The sequence below is a fragment of the Tasmannia lanceolata genome, unplaced genomic scaffold (assembly GCF_043159265.1).
Source record: "Tasmannia lanceolata isolate RefF3 unplaced genomic scaffold, GAP_Taslan_0.1 ptg000008l, whole genome shotgun sequence".
NCBI classification, from domain to species: domain Eukaryota; kingdom Viridiplantae; phylum Streptophyta; class Magnoliopsida; order Canellales; family Winteraceae; genus Tasmannia; species Tasmannia lanceolata.
This window is the reverse complement of record NW_027518685.1, coordinates 3,075,739-3,095,246: the sequence shown is the minus strand read 5'-3', so window position 1 is coordinate 3,095,246 and position 19,508 is coordinate 3,075,739. Positions and strand designations below refer to the sequence as shown.

The following is a 19,508-nucleotide window of genomic DNA, read 5'->3' as shown; positions in this document are numbered from 1 at the left end:
AAATTAAGTAAATAAAAAAATGTGTAGCCATCCATTCATGTATTACATCAATTTTTTCTTATACAACTACTTATCTTCCAAAAAGTGAGTGAAGCCATCCATGCATTATCTCCAGAACACACCCTAAAATACAAATCGCTTAAACCCTAAACAAGATAAATAAGAAACAGAGGAAGGAAAAATAGTGCAACACCCTAAAAAAAAGAAAAACAAAACCTAGATATAGAGAGATAGATGGTAAGAACTCAACATTCAAGTTTTCAAGATTTGCCAGCAACAATGGTGGCTGAACAAGGAGGAAGATGACTAGTAGGGTAAAAAAAATCAAAAAGGTGATAATGGAAAAGTAAAAGAAGAGAGAAGAAGGAAAAAACAAGGTCAAAATGTGTTGTAAATGCCAAATGGCATTTTCGTCCAGCTTTTACTGACAAGACCTCTTTTGTCCCTCGTTGATAATTTTTGAAAAGCATGGGTTCTGGTGATAATTTCGCCTAATGTTTATCCCCCATTGGTAATTGTTCCAATGCTTATATTGATATATGAGGAAGACCATACAAGCACGGCGACAAAGTGTCCACACCATCTTTAATACGCTCAACAGGGTCCCTTATTTCCTCGATGATATCCATTAGCGGCCAAGTGCCCTTCGCTTTGTTGCCATGTGCGTGTCCTTTGTTTTTTTGCCATGTGCCCTTCCCATTGTTGCTGGCCCAAGCTAGTACGTTTCTGAGTCACCTTCAATGTGCGGGGGTGGCTCGGATAGTAGTGGAATAAGAGGTCAAAAGTCAAAAGGAAGGAGAAGTATTTTGATTTGTCTAGAATTACCTCGGAGAATAGTAAGTAGTGTTTGGTTGCGCGGCATGTACTCGGAGAGTAGGAGAATAAGAGGGATGTCATTACCAATACTGGGAGACTATGAGGCGTTGATCAAAATCAAGATCGGGGGTGAGAGAGATATCTCCATCTACTAGAGAGGAAGCTTGTATTTATAGCGTCTAGGATGGGGAGAAAGGAGAGGATGAGGATGAGGATGAATAATTTCCATTCCTACACCAATAAATACAATCCTAGTGGTTCAAATCGAGAGGAACCATGACTCTCCAAGAAACTTACGTCTCTTTGCTAGAAATTTCTCTTCCTTTCATTTCATTAGATTGCTATTACATAAATACAAGCAAGAGAGATTGCCACATCACAAGCACACTTACCCACTAACAAGACACCTCATAAATAACTAACTCCCACTACCCTACAACACATAGCTATATAACTAACACCCATAAACACACATCCATCCACTAACTAACCCCATTTACACCACCACTATCATGCACACATTTGACCAGTTTTTTCTGACGAAAGGAAACTTTAACACTTTTTTACGTCAAATCACGTTATGGGGGGGGGGGGGGGGGGGGCGTAATAGGGAGATGATATTTTTACTGAAAAGCAACAACCAAGTTTTCGGGTTCCCTTTTCCCAACCCGACCCTAGCAGTTGCCAACCCTACTCAGGTTGAACCCGTCAGGTTTGGGTTGACCCCGACCCAAGTTGCACCCCTACTTTTTTGTGCTAAATCTCAACCATTCATCAAAAAGTGAATGGGATGATTTGGGGCAACGCACTTAGGTCCTGGCGGAGGTGAAATCCACTCCTTTAGATTATGCGAAACATCTTTTACAACCATTTTAAAAGGGAAATGATTTCTGCGCTCCAATGTTTTGATAAACACACGCTCCAAATTTTGTTTGTGTAGTATTTAAAGGGCTGTCAGATGAATATTGCGGTTCTCAAAAAGCTCTTGAAGCCCTTAAATACTACACGACAAACATCTGAAGAGCATGTTTATCAAAACATTAGAGCGCAAAAATCAACTCCCTTTCTAAAATGGGGAAATGATATATTTGCCCGTTTTTCTTACTTGGGACAGCCCTTTTTTGTGTAAGAGAGTTGTCATAAACATGGTTTCAAATTTCGGTTTTGGAAAGTGTTTCGGTCCTCACCGAAACTGAATTTTTTGGTCAAAATTTCAGGCAAAATCCATGAAACCAAATAAAATAATAATTTATTTCATAGAAAATTAGCTGAGATTTCGGGAAAGTATTAAATAATTAAAAAATCTAGACTTTTCAGTGAAATTCCTTAAATATCGGCAAAAAATTCAAGGAAAACAAAATTTCGTTTCGAAATTTTTAACAAAATATTATAACGTTTCAAGCATCTACAATTTCGGTTTTGGGGTTGACGGAAACCAAAATTTTCAGATTATGGTCGAAATTTAAAACCTTGGTCATAAATACACCGGAAGGGGCTGTCTCAAGTAAGAAAAGCAAGCTAATATATCACTTCCCAAAAAAAAAAAAAAAAAAAAGGTGCAAAAGTTGTTTTAAGCCCATTTTAGTCTTAAAAGATGTCACTTTCGAAATATAAACCTCATTATCACCAGGGAAAAAAAACACATCAACAGCCCCATCCTCATCAGGAAATTAAAAAAAAAAAAAAGTAATCCCAAATTAAAGTAAACCCTAAGATCCTTAGAAATAAATCAAGAGAGAGTTATGATTTTAGGGTTTGGATGGTAAAGGAAAACTGTCTCCTTCGGCAAACCACATCAAAGATTGAGCTTCACTGTTTTGTAATGTCAAAATTATATAATACAAAAGATATTATGAGCCTCTTACGTGTAGAGATTACCTGTATCTTGTAAACTGAAGTATCTGCCAACTAATACTGATCACTCCATTTGTTGTCCTGTACATGTGACCACGCTCAATGTATAATACACACACCCATATGTCTACCCTTATTAAGTGCTTGTACATGCACTTGATAAGAGTAGAGAGTCCATAGAATAGGCCTTTGATTAGAAAGTAGAACCCCTTTCTGTAGATCAATATTCAAGTCAGCTCAACAAAGCTTCCCTATATTAGCTGGAGTTGAAATGCTGGAACTGATGAATAACCAATACCAATATTAGTGTCTATTAGGGTTGAATTGCAATCTAATGGAAGATGGTGGGGAAGAAGTGATGGATTAGGAATTGGGTTGCGGGTGGGATTCTCAGTTGACGCCCAGACCATATAAAAATGAATAAGATGTTCAATTTCATTATTAGCTGAGAAATTTTTCTGTAAGTCTATCAAGAAATTGAAACACCATATCTCCTGCCATAGATATCTTAATCGTAGGGAGAATGTCTTTAGAATATTGACGAGGGAATCTTATGTATCATCACACATATAACATTAAAATTGGACAGCACTAGGGCTGTGAACAAGGACTAGTCCTTATGGGTGGAATGGGTGCCTTATCATTTTTAGATTGTGTAGCCTCAAGCCTCAACCAACATAACTAGATTAACCAATTTAAAATTTTATAAGGCCAAACCAATGCCACATTGAGTGTTTCTCCATTCACAAACATTGCTTGAGTTGCAAAATAGATCCTTCAAAATTCTAGTAATAACAGAACTACCAAAAACAGAGTAGGTAACATACTTGTCTTACCTATACGAAACATAGCTAAAATTGGGAGACGTGGTTTGATCTCATTCCATTTGAAACCCATGCAATCCTTCAACATTATACCCATCTGCCATATGAAGTGGGGATTGAAACATTTAGACCCACTTTGAGAAAAATAGAGTTGGCACTTCGAGAAGGTCTTCAACACTTTGCCAGGAATTAATCCATGCTTTCATTGGTTTGTTCAATCAGTCCTGAATTCATGCTGGGCAAACATATCTGAAAGATTATTTAAACTCTAATGAAAATTTTACTTTGCAGACCTTTTGCTATCTTTCGGAAGGATTTAAGATATTGGTCAAAGTTCTGTAATTCATTTATTAAAGTAATAGTATTTCGGTCGGCATAAATGTAACTAAAATCTATACATGTTGATCTAAGGATTTTGTTTTGGTGCGCCCGTTATGTAACTATTCTAGCTGACATTTAGAAACATGAAGAGCCCAGATTATCCGAAACGGGTGGCACACGAAGAACTCCTTGCACCTGTTTTGGCAATCTATCTAGGCAGTAATGGAAGCAATCGTCCCTACCGTCGTAAAATAAGAGCATGACCTTGTAAACCCATCGACATCCTTTGCTTCCCTTCAGGAAGAGGAACAAAGGTACTCGCCCTATAGAATGAGAATGAAGTTAAGGAGAGGAACTAGCTGATTTTTTATGAGAGCTTTGAGTTCTTCCTGCATGGCTTCTTTCCAACATGACTGAGATGCAGCTTCAGAATCAGATTTAGGCTCAACAATGGAATGAACAGAAGACAAGGAAGACGGGAAGAGGAAAATCTTCATATGTGAGACGATCAGGAGTCTCTCGTCTCTCTCTCTCTCTCTCTCTATTGTCTTTCTTCCTCCACTACCCGACATCCACATCATCCAGTCACCCCTCTTTCTCAATCCTGTCATCATCCCACCCAAATCCCGACAAACCCATCTCTCATTCCCGCCCCAATAAACCACTCTTCTCACCACCCAACAAACGCCACTGCCATTAAAACCATCATCAGTGACCATATGTGACTTCAATTTGGAGTCATCAATACTGGGAAACAAAACCATGACGAAAATGACAGAATAACCTTCTCTAAGGGTTAGCTTTTCAAACAAATGCCACTACCATTAAAACCATCATCAGTTACCAGATGTGACTTACTTCAACTGGAAGTCTGCCCAACGAGTCTTCCCAGCAAATGCTGGTCCATCAGCAATCAGAAAACCAATCCATAGTTTCCATAAATTTTGAATCCATCTTCCTAGTTATATACATACTTTTTTTTTTTTTTTTTAAAAGCGACTATTATATTCATACCATGGAATATACATGGGGACCAGTAGTCCCACCAGAAATTACATAGTATGAGGGTCCAGAAGCATACTCCGGGACCAAAAAGTAAAAAAGCGTAACAGACTCCCACAACAACTAACAAACTTCCACCATCATCCAAACTTCCTCCTGTGTCGACCCTTCCCAGCAACCTTCTACAATACCTTTCAAAACTTCCAACAACAGAAACACCTCATAGCCCAAACATCATCCACATAATTGAAGAAAACCAACGAGTTAATATGCCTCGAAATGCATCAAGGATCTAAAGCATTTTGTCACCCACCTTGGTAACTAAGAAAACAACCATCATGGGGAGGAGTGGTTATCCGGCGGAGAAAAACTCCCCCGAGCGGCGAAGGACAGTGTCCCTAAGCACGCTCAGATAGACCAAAGTGACCTTCCATAATTCTACACAGGAAAAAACTTTTAGCGTTGGGCTTCCAGCCCCACACAACATTCCCAGCCCTTGCACCATCCAGGGACTACCGTAGGCAACCACAAATGACCAAAAATTCCGAAAACTCCCTACCATCCAAAAAAAAAAACGTTCGACGAGCATATTTACACAAAAAGAGCCCCCCTTCATTTCCTAAGAGCTTTAAGCTCTCAACTCCTGCGACCAGGGGTCGTACCTTTCTTCTCTTCCACATCCCTTTTCTCGATGTCAAAAAACATCTTTTTGTTTCTTCCACATCTCCCTTGTAATCTATACCCAGTACGTCCCTCGTTTTATCTTCCTAGTTATATATAAGCTTGCAACTTAAGCTTATCAAATATCAATAACACTGCTAAATTTCAATCAAATTACAGTCAGCACCAGTCACGAAGAGTCAAGTGTAGTATAAAAAATCAATTAACATCATGCAAGAGCAATAAAGTTGAAACTTTCTACCATCAAACATACATTCCAAGCAATATAAAACAAAGTATCATATTCTATGAATCACGAAATATGAATTATAAATATATAATACACATAATCTCTTAAAAGTGGTGCACAATTTAGAGTAATGCCACAACTTTGTCAGATAAAAATTAAATTTGTCAGCTAAAAATTAAACATAATAGGATGAAGCTTGGAAACTAAAAATAGTCCAAAACCCGCTAAGTAAGATCCTTAGAAAGTTCTCATCATATCCATGTATGACCTCCTCTTCTATCATGGCTCAATCATAGTCCTTATTCGTGGTGTTATCTGAATCATTGCAATTAGTCTCAACAAAAGTGAAGGTTGAGGGCATGTCTGACAACCATGAAAAAAATATTCCATGGAATATTAGTGGGGCCAGTTGTGAGAGATTGGCAGGGAGGGAGAGATTTGAGAGGGTGGGACTGACGGAAGCATAAAAACTCAATTTGAAGTAGGGTGCTTTTTTCCATTGTTTTTAGGGATTTCTCATCCTGTCTCTACTCCTTTGCTATTCATGGTTGCCAAACATGCCTACAAGTTTATCAGTAAGAGATAGTTGAAGATAAAAAAGTGGTTTATAAAGAAGGAGTCAAAAGGAAAAAATAACGAAAAACTAATAAAATATTATTAATGATAGGCCAAAAAATGTCAATGATGCATTCATTCAGTGTCAAATTGAAAAGTGTACACTCAACCTCGTTACCAATTCCAAAGAGCAGAGTTTAGAGGGGCGGATCTTTTCAGAGCATTCACCCTTTTGTTGCAAATGCTTTGCACATAAAAATAATAATAATGTAAATTGGCAATTTGATTGCTAGGAAGGATGAGATAGCAAACATTTCAGTCTCATTTCTTAGATTAGTCAGAAATTCAATGATCAATATTATGCTATCAATATTCCGGACATATTGAGATAACCATGATATGGTCCTTCAACAAGTGTTCGTGTTTTTCATATTTGTGTGTCTCTTCTCATTTATCCCTCTCATTTTACAAAACAAGGTTGTTATGTTATAGAAATTCATTTGATTGGAAGGTTACAAATTGCAATATTCAAAATCCATGATAATCTAATGCGATTTTGGTATCGTGTCTATTTCTGCTCTGTTTTTTACTTGTGAGTATCAGCTTTTACATTGATAGTGAAGCAAAAAGATGTCTTAGATTAAGTAACAGAAACTGAAGTCAATTTCTTTGATACCCAGATAGGAAGCAAAGTCTTAGATTAAGTAGCAGAAACTGAAGTCAATTTCTATGATACCCAGATAGGAAGCAAAAAGTTGACTTAAATTTAGTAGCAGAAACTAAAGTCAATTTCTATGACAACCAGATACCTATGAAATAAGTGCTATCCATATTACAAGCGTCATATACTTCAGAATAAGTTAAATATCATACACAAACATATCCATGATGCACATGCCATATCTGAGCAAATATAGTTACCCAGACACATCAAAATAAGTGAGAATCAACAAAAGAAACTTCCAAACACATGCACAGTTATCAAGTATTTTGCCAAATCCATCATAGTTATTTCGCTGCACCTTGCAGGGCAGTGTTGACATCATAATCTTAACAACTGTTGATTCATGAGAAAGGTCATTCTAGGAGGAGGCAGAGATGGCTAATCAAAGGTTAATCTTGGTTAAAATTTGTGGGAGTTGGAACGGAATTTCATGGAACCAATTTTTTAAAATTGAACGGTTTATGCGATGAATTGGTTGAATAATTATACTTTTAAACTAGCAAACCAAATTCAAGAAATATGAAAACTGAGCCTAAGAATTCAAAATAAGGAAAAAGATGGAAAAGGAATTTGAAAAGACTTTAACTTTATTTTGGGTATTTTTATTTAGGTATAATAAAAGAAAGAAAGAAAAAAAAAATTAGAATATTAAGAAAATTAAATAAAAATACATTGGCATTGCCTGAAAGAGTTGAAATTAGATAAATGTGGTACAACACCTCTTCTCATCTCATAGCATCCATAAGAAATATACAATCCCAGTGTATGTCAAACAATACTCAAAAAGTCAAATTTTGGTTTAAACTATCACATCCAACCCATGATATCCAGCAGAGAGTAATATCTTAAGTTCTTAGTTCTCACTTTAGACACTAAACATTCATACAGTAAAAAATGTTAGACACTAAGGGTGTGTTCGACAACCATTATAAAAATGGTTTCCCTCGGTTTTTTTGGCGCCATGGTTTTAAATTTCGATCGAAATCTGAAATTTCAGATTTCGGTGGAGACCGACACCGAAATCATATAAACCCGAAATGGTATTTTATTTCATCCGAAATTTCGGAATTTCAGTCGAAATTTCACCCAAAAACCTGTTTTTTATTAATTAATTTAATATTTTACTGAAATTTCGACCCAAATTACCGAAATTTGGCCGAAATTTTGTATTGAATAAAATAGTGTTTTGCTTGGTTTGCCGGATTTCGGCAGAAATTTCGGTCGAAATTTCGATTTTGGTGGGGTCCAAAACCAGTACCGAAATCGAAATTTAAAACCATGGTTGGCGCAGAAACAAGAAAAGCATGAAAATCCGGAAAAGCACATTCTGGAGCAAGGGCCCTCAGAGTCCGTTTCCCCTATTTCTACTTTTTCGGCGACAGGTAGGTGAGATTTTGTGGAGCGACTAGGAGTCGCTTCCACTCATTCTTATTAGTCCGATATTGCATGAATCTTCTAGCAAGAATGAGAAGCGCTCCCGAACATGCCCTGAACATGAATCTCAATTAAAATAAATAAGTTAGAAAAAGTGAAATCATTTTTCCTCTCTTCTTCTTTAATTTTGATCCCTCTCCCCTTCTTTTCTCTATACATGCTCCCCAAATGCCAAAAGCAGAAGTTTTTCTACTTTACAGATTTGAAGCTTTGATGCTGGGAACCAATAGAATACTTTATTTTTGTATTCGAACTCCCAAAACTCCCCTTGAAACTTGTTGGGAGTATGTGGGTAATTTTGTCTCTCAAAGTTAGCATATGTATATATTTTAACACACCTTGAAAACCCTAATAGACCTTCTCTCTCTCTCTCTCTCTCTCTCTCTCACACACACACACACACACACACACAAACAACATGGTATCAAAGCTACGGTCTATACTACATGTGAGATGATGTCAGTTAAATTTCTAAAAATGATAAATTCCTAAAACAAACTTATTTTCATTCACAATCTAATTCAATCATGGAAATCGTTTTACAAAGGTGCCTGTTTATAAGAGTTTGCATGACTTTTCCTAATCCTACTCAAAGAAGGATAAAAGCTCTTCTCATTGTTGGACATCCAAACACAACTATCCTAAAACTTCTAAGATTCCAAAAATATCTCCCCTAAAGCAACTCAAACTTTTCCTAAACATTAGCCAACTTTGGACGAACAATTCCTAATCCAAACTTTAAGCAAAATAACTCCTAACACAACTAAAACAAGGGCTAATTTTCGCCAATAGGAAATTCCAAATAAAAATAAAACTAATTTTCGCCAATAGAAAATTCCAAATAAAAATAAAATTAAATGAATTAATTTGCGGATCCTTTGTGAACAAGGACCGTTGATTGTAGCGTCCTCCGATATCTAGATGATCTCGGGGCGATCGGCCGTCGGGTAATATGATCCGGCATCATCTCGGGCTTGATCATCGATCTGTGTCATCCGATGGTTGATCTGAGTATCCTGATTAGTCTGATCATTGATTTGAAGATCTCGGCCTTCGAATGGCTGGGATGCACCTGCATCACCCTCCAAATCTAACAACTATTACTCCAATCATCTCTCCTAGCCAACACATCAATAACATTTTGAAACTATGTCAGGAAGAGTTCTCACTTGCTTTGTTTATCACTACAGCAGTCAAGAAGTAACATATCAACGACCAAAAACATGTGAGATTAATGTACACAATGATAGAATTCAAGAGATTGTGAACCTCACTGGTTATAGACAATTAAACTTTCGCATAAGATATACATATTCCCTCTAAAACTGGGAACGTTGCATGACTTGGTTATTGCATGTCTATTTCTAATATATCATATGTAGTGGCAGGCAATATGGAAAGGTTTGAGAGGCCATAATGTGAAGAGGGATGCCACTCCAAAATGATCATGATATTACTTGGAAAGAAGTGTTAGGGAATTGCCAAATACCATCTGCCAGATTTAGCACGGTGTTTTGACATCCTTAAAGCCAAATATGAGAAAATGGGATAACCCATCCACATGGTGAGTGGAAAAGATATGGCTAGACAAGGTGGAATAGCTAGAAATCCCCCTTAGTTACTTTCCTTCACAATATGAATTTCAAAATTGTCAATTGCTGATAAGTTTCATTTGGAATGATATAAAGGCGATACCGGGGTTGAGACTGTAGCTCAACGGTCAAGGCTTTGTTCTTAGACCTAAAGGTAGGGGTTCAATCCCAGCTTACGTACCAAAAAAAAAGGCAATACCTCGCCCCATTTCGCAATGCATTTTCTAGAGTCCAATGCCCACACACCCTCAATGGGGCTTTCTTGAGCTTTCCAATAGTTGCCTCATTTGGGCTCTTGTGTGCTGGGATGAGTCCTTTTCCCATGGTGAAGGGGAATTTCTTCCCTTTAATGTATGTATGAACTATGAAGATACTTTCATTCCATAATTAGAGGACTTGGATGAGGGAACCTAAGAATCCTTAATCTAAGAAATTAGGGGTTATGGCCCTTGTGGGGACTACAAACACATCCAGTGACGTCCCCGAATTAAGTTTGGCTCTTTCTTGGCTTGCTATTAGAACAAAGTCAGGAAAGTAACATTCCAGATTGAAACAAAATACCCAATGCATCTTATATGTAACTTTTAATAAGAGCAGCCTTTCTTATACTCATCCAATGATATGGTTCAAACCAAGGTTGCCAGAGTGGGAAGAGGGAAGCGAGAAGCGAAGGCTCCTAGGATGGTGGGAAGCAGGAGGCGTAAAGAGTCGGGGGAAACGCCGGGGTGAAGCGCCGGGGAAGCGCATTCCCGTTTTGGGGAAGCGCGATTCCTGTTGTTGGGGAAGCGCGATTCCCATTTTGGAGAAGCGTGATTCCCACTTTTTGAGGAAGCGTCAAGATTCCCGATTCGGAACTGGGTTCCGGGAAACGTGAGTCCCCGATGCAGGGGAAGATTCATGCTTCCTTAGTTCAAACAACTGTTTGAAAACACGGACGCGGCGCGTAACGCGGCCAAAGGAAATCCTAGTCGACTCAGCACGACACGATCGAGTATTCTATGACGCAGCTAAGTACTATGACATATGCATGATGCAGCATGCCCATTTGTTAAGTTAATAAAAATTTCCCCTCAACTCCATGTCCGAATAAAAATAAAATGAAGTAGGGTCAGGTCCACTTACTTTTTATTTTCTTGATTTTTTATACTTCCCTGCTTTAGATTTGTATCCACTTATGATCTTTGAGAAAGGTGGAGAGAAGTTTGTTTCAGTGTGGAGGCTAAACAAAAGGTGGTTCAAGTATGGGGGCCTCCTCCTCCGGGCTTCCTTAAACTGAACTTTGATGGTTCTAGTTTGGGAAATCCAGGTCCGGACGACATTGGAGGAGTCTTGAGAAATGACTTGGGGGAGGCATTATGGGCCTATGCTGGACCCATTGGGGTAGCAGACGCATCGGAAGCGGAAATTCGCGCAGTTTACCAAGGGATAAAACTAGTTGATCAACATCATTTGGCTTCCTTGGTTGTAGAAGGTGACTCCTTAAATGTGATCTGATGGTTCAAAAGATCGCAAAATTGCCCCTGGAGAATCGACAGTATTTTTGATCAAATTTTTTATAGGATTGGTTCATCACCCATGCCATTTTTGCATGTGAGACGATCTGTGAATTCGGCGGCGGATGGATTAGCTGAGGGAGGGCGTATCCAAAGATTCTTTAGCATTATTTGATTCCCTCCCTCCTTGATTTGTTGTTTTTTGGAATAGTTGTTTTTCTTTATTTCCTCCTTTATAATCTGACCATCTCGGTCCTCTTTTTTTAATATATTCTTGGCTACCATTCAAAAAAAAAATCAATGATAGAGCTTAAAAAATTCAACACACAGCCTTAATTGTCTAAAAAACATACCTCAAATTGAAAACTCCTAAAACAGGTTGTTGATGAAGGCTCCCATTCAGCAATCCACTCTCCATTCTGCATTTCCCCTTGTTTAATGGTTTTTATATTTAAAATTGAAGTGAGTTTGAAAACAAGAATGATTTTTGATTGAAGATAATGGGAAAGCCCCAAAAATGGGTCTCCTTGTAAGAAACGTCCCATGTGATCCTCATGAGTGTTTTGACTGAAATGGTAATGTTGCCGAATGTTTCAACCCAAATAAGCAAAAGATTCCCGAAGCATACCAAAGCGAGTGAGAAGCATTACAAAATTGCATGCTAGTTTCGTAGCGAGGTATGCCAAAAAGACTAGGTTTTGGGAAATTTTAATTCCGTGTCTAAAAGTAAATTCAGTCGTCTTAAATGATGCATTGATCTTCAAACAAAACAAATACTTGGAAAATTGCAACCCAAGCATGTGTACCATGAAAATTTTAATAATGGAAAATCCCCAAATTCTAAAAGAAATGCTCATTGCAGTCGTTGGTTTAATAACTTAAAAGAAAATTAATAAAATGGAAAAATTACTGAGACCTGTCAAAGTTCTGAACTAACAGTATTTCGGCATCCCGAGAGGATCTTGGAAAAGCCTGCAGTTCTTGAAATCATTCCGCTAAATGTTGAGGTGGAACTGATACTAAACCTGTTTTATCAGGGACAAGAATAATCTTTTCTAAGGCCACCCCATACATGAGCAGATATTTCACCAGCTCTAACTCATTATCTGTCGCCAAAAATGATGTTATCTTTAATTTCTTGAGGTATAGTGGACTTCCAGTAAATACTTTTTCTAAATCGTCCCCCGTGTAGCTCTCCTCGGAAGCCTAACAAAAGAATCACAGAACCAGTTGTAAAGGAGGATACTAAGCAGAATCACATGAAGTATAAGAGCTTTAATCACTATTGATGCTTACAACGTTGCCGAGAGTCTGGTTGATGCTAGCATCGTTGTCGAGAGTCTGGTTGATGCTTGCATCGTTGCCGAGAGTCTGGTTGATGCTTGCATCGTTGCGGCGAATCTTGTTATATATCATGTAAACCATTCGGTTCTCTAGAACCAAGGTTTCAAGATTGGGAGAAAACTCGAGCATTTTAGCTAGACCAGGAAGCTCCATCTTTCTCAACACCATTGCCAACTCCAAATACCTGAATTTATAGGGGAGGATCTCTTCAGAGAATTCACCCGTTTGTTGCTGATGCTTTGACATAAAAAACAACAACATTAGTTTGTAATTAGATTTCTATAAAGGAAGGGACAGAAGGAATTTCAGTCTCATGCATAGATTAGTCTGTAAATCAACAATAAATACTAAGCTGTCATTGTATCAAACATGTTGAGAGAGATAGCCAAGATATCTTCCATTCCATCACCGTCATTGTGTTCCTCACGTATGTGCGTGTCTGCTCATTCAATCTCTTTTGTTCACCAAAATGTGGTTGTTATCTTGTAAAAAATCATTTGATTGGCGGTTGCAAATTGCAATTTCAAAATACATTATATTTTAATGTGATTTTGGCATTGGGTCCACTTTTTTCTCTTCTGTCTTGACTTGTGAGCACTGAATCTTTATCTTGACAGTGAAGCACAAATTTGTCTTAAAGATATTTATGAAATAAATGATAACTAGCATATAAGTGTTGCATCCAAAAAAATATATAGAATGCAAGTGTCAGACACTTAAAAGAATCAGTTAAAATATCCATACCTACAAATATCCATGAAGCATACATGCCATATCCAAACAAATATACAACAAAATGAGTGATAGATCCACCAATACATAATTGGCATTTTGAAACTTGACCATGAAGAGTTTTTGTGTGCTCTGTTTACAACCATAGCAATTTTTAAGTAACATATCAATGTGGCAAAAAAATGTGATTTTTTGTCACATCGACGTCCGCAATAATACAATTCAAGAAATTGTGAACCTCGCTGATTGTAGACAATTCAGCTTCTCCATATGATGCCATTAAAAAAATATACATATTTCCCATGGATATACATATTTCCTCCAAAAATAGGAAGTTTGCATGAATAGGTTACTACATGTCTATTTCTAAAGTTCTTGATGTAGTGGCAGACAATTTCAAAAAGCTTTAAAGGACATGCTATGGAGAGGGATGCCACTCCTAGATGGTCATGATATTACTTGGAAAGAACTGTTGGCGAATTTTTTTTTTGAAAACGAAAATCTGGCTGTTGGCGAATTTTCAACATCAAATTGTAGAATTTGCTCCGTTTTTTGACATCCTTAAATCCAAATGGGAAAATGTGTTATCCCCTAACCCTTCAAATGCTGGATAAAAAACATATGAGTCGGTGGTGGAATAGCTGGAGACATGACCGAATTTCCTTAATAATGTTAGTTTCTAATTTGTCAATTGTTTAAAAAAAAATTCTTGGAATGATATACGACATGCAGGTGATACTGCTGCACCACTTTCCAATTCAGTTCTAGAAGCCAATACCGAAACACCCTTGGTGGGACTTTCTTGAGAATAGTCATCTCCAATAATTGCCTCATTTGGGCCCTCGTGCTAGTATATGTCCTTTTTCCATTAACGAGAGAAATTTTAGCCCACTAACGCATGCTGGAAGACACTTGCATTCCATAATCACAGGATTCGGATGAGGAAAACCAAAAAAATCCTTACTCCAAGAAATTAGGAGATATGGCTCCTCATGTCCTACAAAAAACACTCCGAGTCCTTCTCTCCAACTTATGCTTTGGCGCTTCCTTGGCTTGCTACCAGGAACAAAGCACTCATCAGTAATCAATTTTGAGGAAATTAACATTGCAGTCAGAAAAACAATGTCCTTGTATCATATGTGAAACTTCTAATAACACCAGGCGTCATCTATTCATCCAATCTGCATAATCCAAACAATAAAGTTTTCCTTCTTTGCATTATCTAATCAATTTAAATCGGGCTGATTCTGTCTCTACTTTTTCAGTATGTAGAATATTTCCTTCTTCACTGAGAGGATGGGATGTTTGTACTTTGCGGCACATTTTATCCCCATTGTGATTAGGTTACCTTTAAATGAGAAGAAACTTGAAGATCCTCACAAGCATAGTCTCCTCGGCATCGAATATCACAAAAGGAATCATTATTGAGAATATTAACCAAGCCAGGTCTCCAGCTTCGCTTTAGCATCTTTTTGAGGGGTGCTCAGATTGAATCCTGTATTATTGCTGAAATGCCCCCAAAAAAGAGGACAGCCCAGTGCACGAGGCTCCCGCGGTCTCCAGCTTCGCTTTAGCATCTTTTTGAGGGGTGCTCTGATTGAATCCTGTATTATTGCTGAAATGCCCCCAAAAAAGAGGACAACCCAGTGCACGAGGCTCCCGCCATTGTGGGCTCTGGTGAGGGCTAGATGTACGCAGCCTTACCCCGAGAGGCTGTTTCCGTGACTCGAACCCGTGACCACCAGGTCACAATGGAGCAACCTTATCGCTGCGCTAAGGCTCGCCCTCTATCGCTGAAATACCCCAAAACGCCCAATAAATCCGAATGTAAAATTCGACTAAGTGGGGGGTATTTTTGTCATCTTTAGGGCTGAGATTAGGACTCCTTGATGAGGTGTATAAATCAGAGAAGCAGGATTCGTACTTGGAGTTGGGGATTCGCGAATCCCCGAATCGCGAATCCGAACCGTGATTCGATTCGAATCCCCGATTCTGGGGAACCCCGATTCCCAATTTATGAAAACCCCGATTCCCACTTTATAGGAACCCCGATTCCTTGCGAATCCCCAGCGAATCTCCAGCGAATCCCAACTCCCCAAGACTCTCAGCGATTCCCCGGTGAATCCCCGTCGACTCTCTGGCAAACCCACGATTCCCGCTTCCCACCATCCCAAGAGCCTTCGATTCCCGCTTTCGAATCCCGAATCGAATCCCGCTTTCGATTCCCGCCTTGGCAACCTTGGTATAAATACTAATAATAAGTTTTATTTCCCCATAAAAAAACCCTAATTTGGAGAGTGTGGAGGTTGCGGAGGATTTCGAGAGAGGAGAGCCGATTTCCAGAGGTAAGAGACTCGATTTTGATTTTGTTCTCAGTTTTCGATCTCCATACTCCATAAGAAATAAGACATTAAGATCCAAACTAGGGTTTGTGTGCTGTTTCGTTAGCCAAACTCCGTCCAAAAAGTTTTGAAACGAAAATGGAAGTTTGGGAGCAAGAAATCACGACCCTCGAACGGATCTTGAGGATCTGGTGAAAGGATAGTTGTTTTGTTTCAGATTAGGGAAGATTCGAGTTTGTTGGAGTCGTTTACTTCCAATTACCTCCAATGAACTTTGTGTTGGGAAATTCAATCAAAGCACAGATCTGAGATGATCAAACACTAGAGTGTTGGAATGATTTTCATATGAGGAAAGAGTGAAGTTTTCAGGTAAAAGAATCACCAAAAGGAAAGATCCCGCAATCGGGAAAAAAACTCAAATCACATGTTCGGTCGACCGAACCCGATAAGAGTGATTTTATAAAATAAAACTAGTACCTGCTGTCTGGTCGACCGAAGATCGGTTCGGTCGATCGAGCTGGTTTGTTTGACCGATTCTTGGAATTGGTTCCCGGTGTGTTTTGTGGGTGTAGTTCACCCCGAAGGACTTTTTTTCTATCCTAAGATATTAACCTAGGGTTAATAATTGTTGTAGGATAAAGTTCACAGAAACTCAGAGGTCTTGCCTGTCAAAGAAACTTCGGATAATAACGAGGTGATTAGACTTGTTCTTATATTAGTTGCTCTTCGTCTAATTGATGATCTTTATGCAAGGGGATGTATGAGTTAAAGTATGTTTGGTAAAACAGTAAAGTATGTCTGTCAAAGAGACTTCAGATAGCAACGGGGTGATTAGACTTGTTCTTATTATTTATTTACAGATGCTGAACAGTAGGAAATCGTATCTCGCAGGATTTGGGAGCCAGCAGGATAGACTCTAGGACTCATGTTTTTTATTTATTTAGAGGCAGTAGCAAACTTAAGATGTATAGGATTCTGCTTTCTATATATATATATATATATATATATATAGGATTAATTGTAGTCCAGGTTGAACAGATGAGTTTCCATAGTAGACTCCTATTGATGACAGATCATTTAACTTGATTATTTCTTTTAGTTTTTTTTTCTCCGTATATTGCATGATTGTAGGAATTCCTTGTATGTCTGTAGACCGAGGTTCTTGGACATATAACGCTGTTGCATGCTTGGACTGAGTCCTTGGTTCGGGGCGTGACAATCGCTTTAGCATCCTTTTGAGGGGTGCTCTAATTGAACCCTGTATTATAGTGTCTTCGAGCGAAACAGTGAAGATATTTGTTTCAAGTGTATCTTTTTTTTTGAAATGGTGAAAAATATCATAAAAAGAACAGGGGGGGACCGAGATGGACCACACCCGAGAATACAGGAAACAAGAAAAAGAAAGAAAAATTACAAAATAATACTCACGGAGGGAGAAAATCAAACCATTCCAATTCCGAACGACTAAGTGTATCTATCTACCAAACAAGATAGTGTTGGAAATTTGGAATTAAATATAGACCAAAAATAGGATTACAGATGCTGATTCAGTTTCATTTCAGTACATAAGAATCCTCCAGTGAATCAAGACTTGTGCTAGGTTTTATTTTATGTTTGAATTTTATGTTCCTAATCATAATACCGGATATTTTCATTGAATTTAAAACATGATTGCAGTTAGTTTAGAAAAAGAAAAAGAAAAAAAGAAATCACACCAGCAAATAGAGAACGCAAATAGAAACATACCTCCATCCACCACAAATTATCGATCTTGAGCCTACGGACATGAGTAAGACCATTCAGAGTCTTCCTCCAAATTTGGAAATTGTTCCCCAACAAAAAAATAATAACAGCTTCGACCAGAGACGACACATCCTTGAGAATATAATCATCCGCAACATAATTGTTAAGGGTTAGAGATAAAAGATTGGGAGCATCAATCTCAACACATCCATCCATTTGCAAAGTATTCATGATCGAGAGAGTCTTAAGCTTCACCGATGAGATTATGAGATCAGTCATCAAACAAACATGTTCCAGAACCAAATTCTCGAGATTCGGACAGAACGTAATCAGATTCGGTATGGTGGAGTAATTTAATCCGATTCGTTCCAAATAAAGAGTCGTAATTGAGCCAAATCGCAGATCCGGAGTCGGATCGAGACCAGGCAAGCAGAGTTTCAAAACCCTAACCGAACCACGACTGAAAACATAGTCATTAAAAATGTAGGGCATGGAGTACTGTGGAAAACCATTGTCTTTCCAGTCCCTCTCGAGTTTTAAATCGAGATCTTTGACGTTACGAAGGATAGCAAAACGGATCCATGAGGATAAGTGTGATTCGTAGAGTTTGTGATCGAAATAGAACCAGATCCGGAGTCTGTTGATTTCGGATCCTTCGTGGAGGAGTAGCGCCCGGTCCACGAAGCCCGCAAAGATGCGACGGCTTTCTGATTTGTCTTCGGTTTCAGAAACTATGAGGCGTTGATCGAAATCGAGATTTGGAGTAAGAGTCCAGAGGTATCTCCATCTTTTAGAGAGAAAGCTTGTATTTATAGCGTCTAGGATGGGGAGAAAGGAGAGGATTTGGATGAGAAGATTATCTGGTAAATTGGTGATGAAGCAATGTTCAAGGTTAGGCTCCCAATCACTGTTTTCCTCCTCCTCCTCTTCTTTTCTTCTTCTTCCTCGGAACTAGAACCGTTGTTTTGTTCTTCTTCTTCTACTTCCATGTTTTCTTCTTCGTCTACTTCCATAGAAAAAAAAGAAAGACTACTCTGAAAGCAATGCAAATAGAATAAGATTTTACGAACGACTCTTTTGTTCTCGTGTTAGGGGTCCTTAGGGCTAGGGCTCCGACGGAGAAAGAAACGGAAACGTTTAAAGCCACGTGGCTTATGTAGAATCCTCTGACGTGATCAAGAGCAACGGGCCCGCCTCGTTTTGAGTTTTTATACGGTGTAAGCCCTTATGAGATTTTATATGGGGGTAAGGGCTTACAACAATACGGTAAGGGTACCGCCCTTGATATCTGATCCAACAGCAGCTCAATCAAGGATGGTACTTCCACCGTACAAAGGCCTTATTGTCCTAAGCACTTACACCATATAATTTTCAGCCCTTATATAAGCTTATTTTTAAAAAAGTACTGTACGGACCACAATATAGGATGATCCAAACTAGGGGTGCAAGTTTGGCCCTATCAGCCCTGACCTGCCCCTAAGCCCAAACAGAGTTAGGGCTGGATTTTCCAACCCTGAGGGCGGGTCAGGGTTCATTTTTTTAGACCCTGTCTCAGGTTGGGTCGGATTCTGGGTTAATGCCTCGGGTACCGTGACCCGGCCCGACCCTAAGTTTTCTATTATAGAATCGAATCATCTGTGCATGTTTCTTTTGCTAATGTTTTCTATTATCTTGGATTGATGTTTCTTTAGATTATTATTATTAATTGTCTATGTTGCCCGTGATGTTGTTGAATTCATATTGTTTTATTTTGTTCCCTTCCTCTGTTTATTGATCATTTTGTTCTATATGATAAGTAGTTGCTTTATTTTTGGCACTCTTA

At 38.5% G+C, this 19,508-nt stretch overlaps 1 protein-coding gene across 1 annotated transcript; it reads right to left on the bottom strand.

Moving 5' to 3' along the window:
* Positions 1-12,326: 12,326 nt before the first annotated feature.
* Positions 12,327-18,699, bottom strand: LOC143882437 (F-box/LRR-repeat protein At3g26922-like). The gene is made up of 4 exons (XM_077385929.1): positions 18,645-18,699; positions 17,690-18,546; positions 12,822-13,106; positions 12,327-12,731 (listed from the first exon to the last, which is right to left on the bottom strand). Exons 1-4 carry the CDS (start codon positions 18,697-18,699, stop codon positions 12,513-12,515), a joined length of 1,416 nt encoding a protein of 471 aa, XP_077242044.1. The 3' UTR covers positions 12,327-12,512.
* Positions 18,700-19,508: the final 809 nt, after the last annotated feature.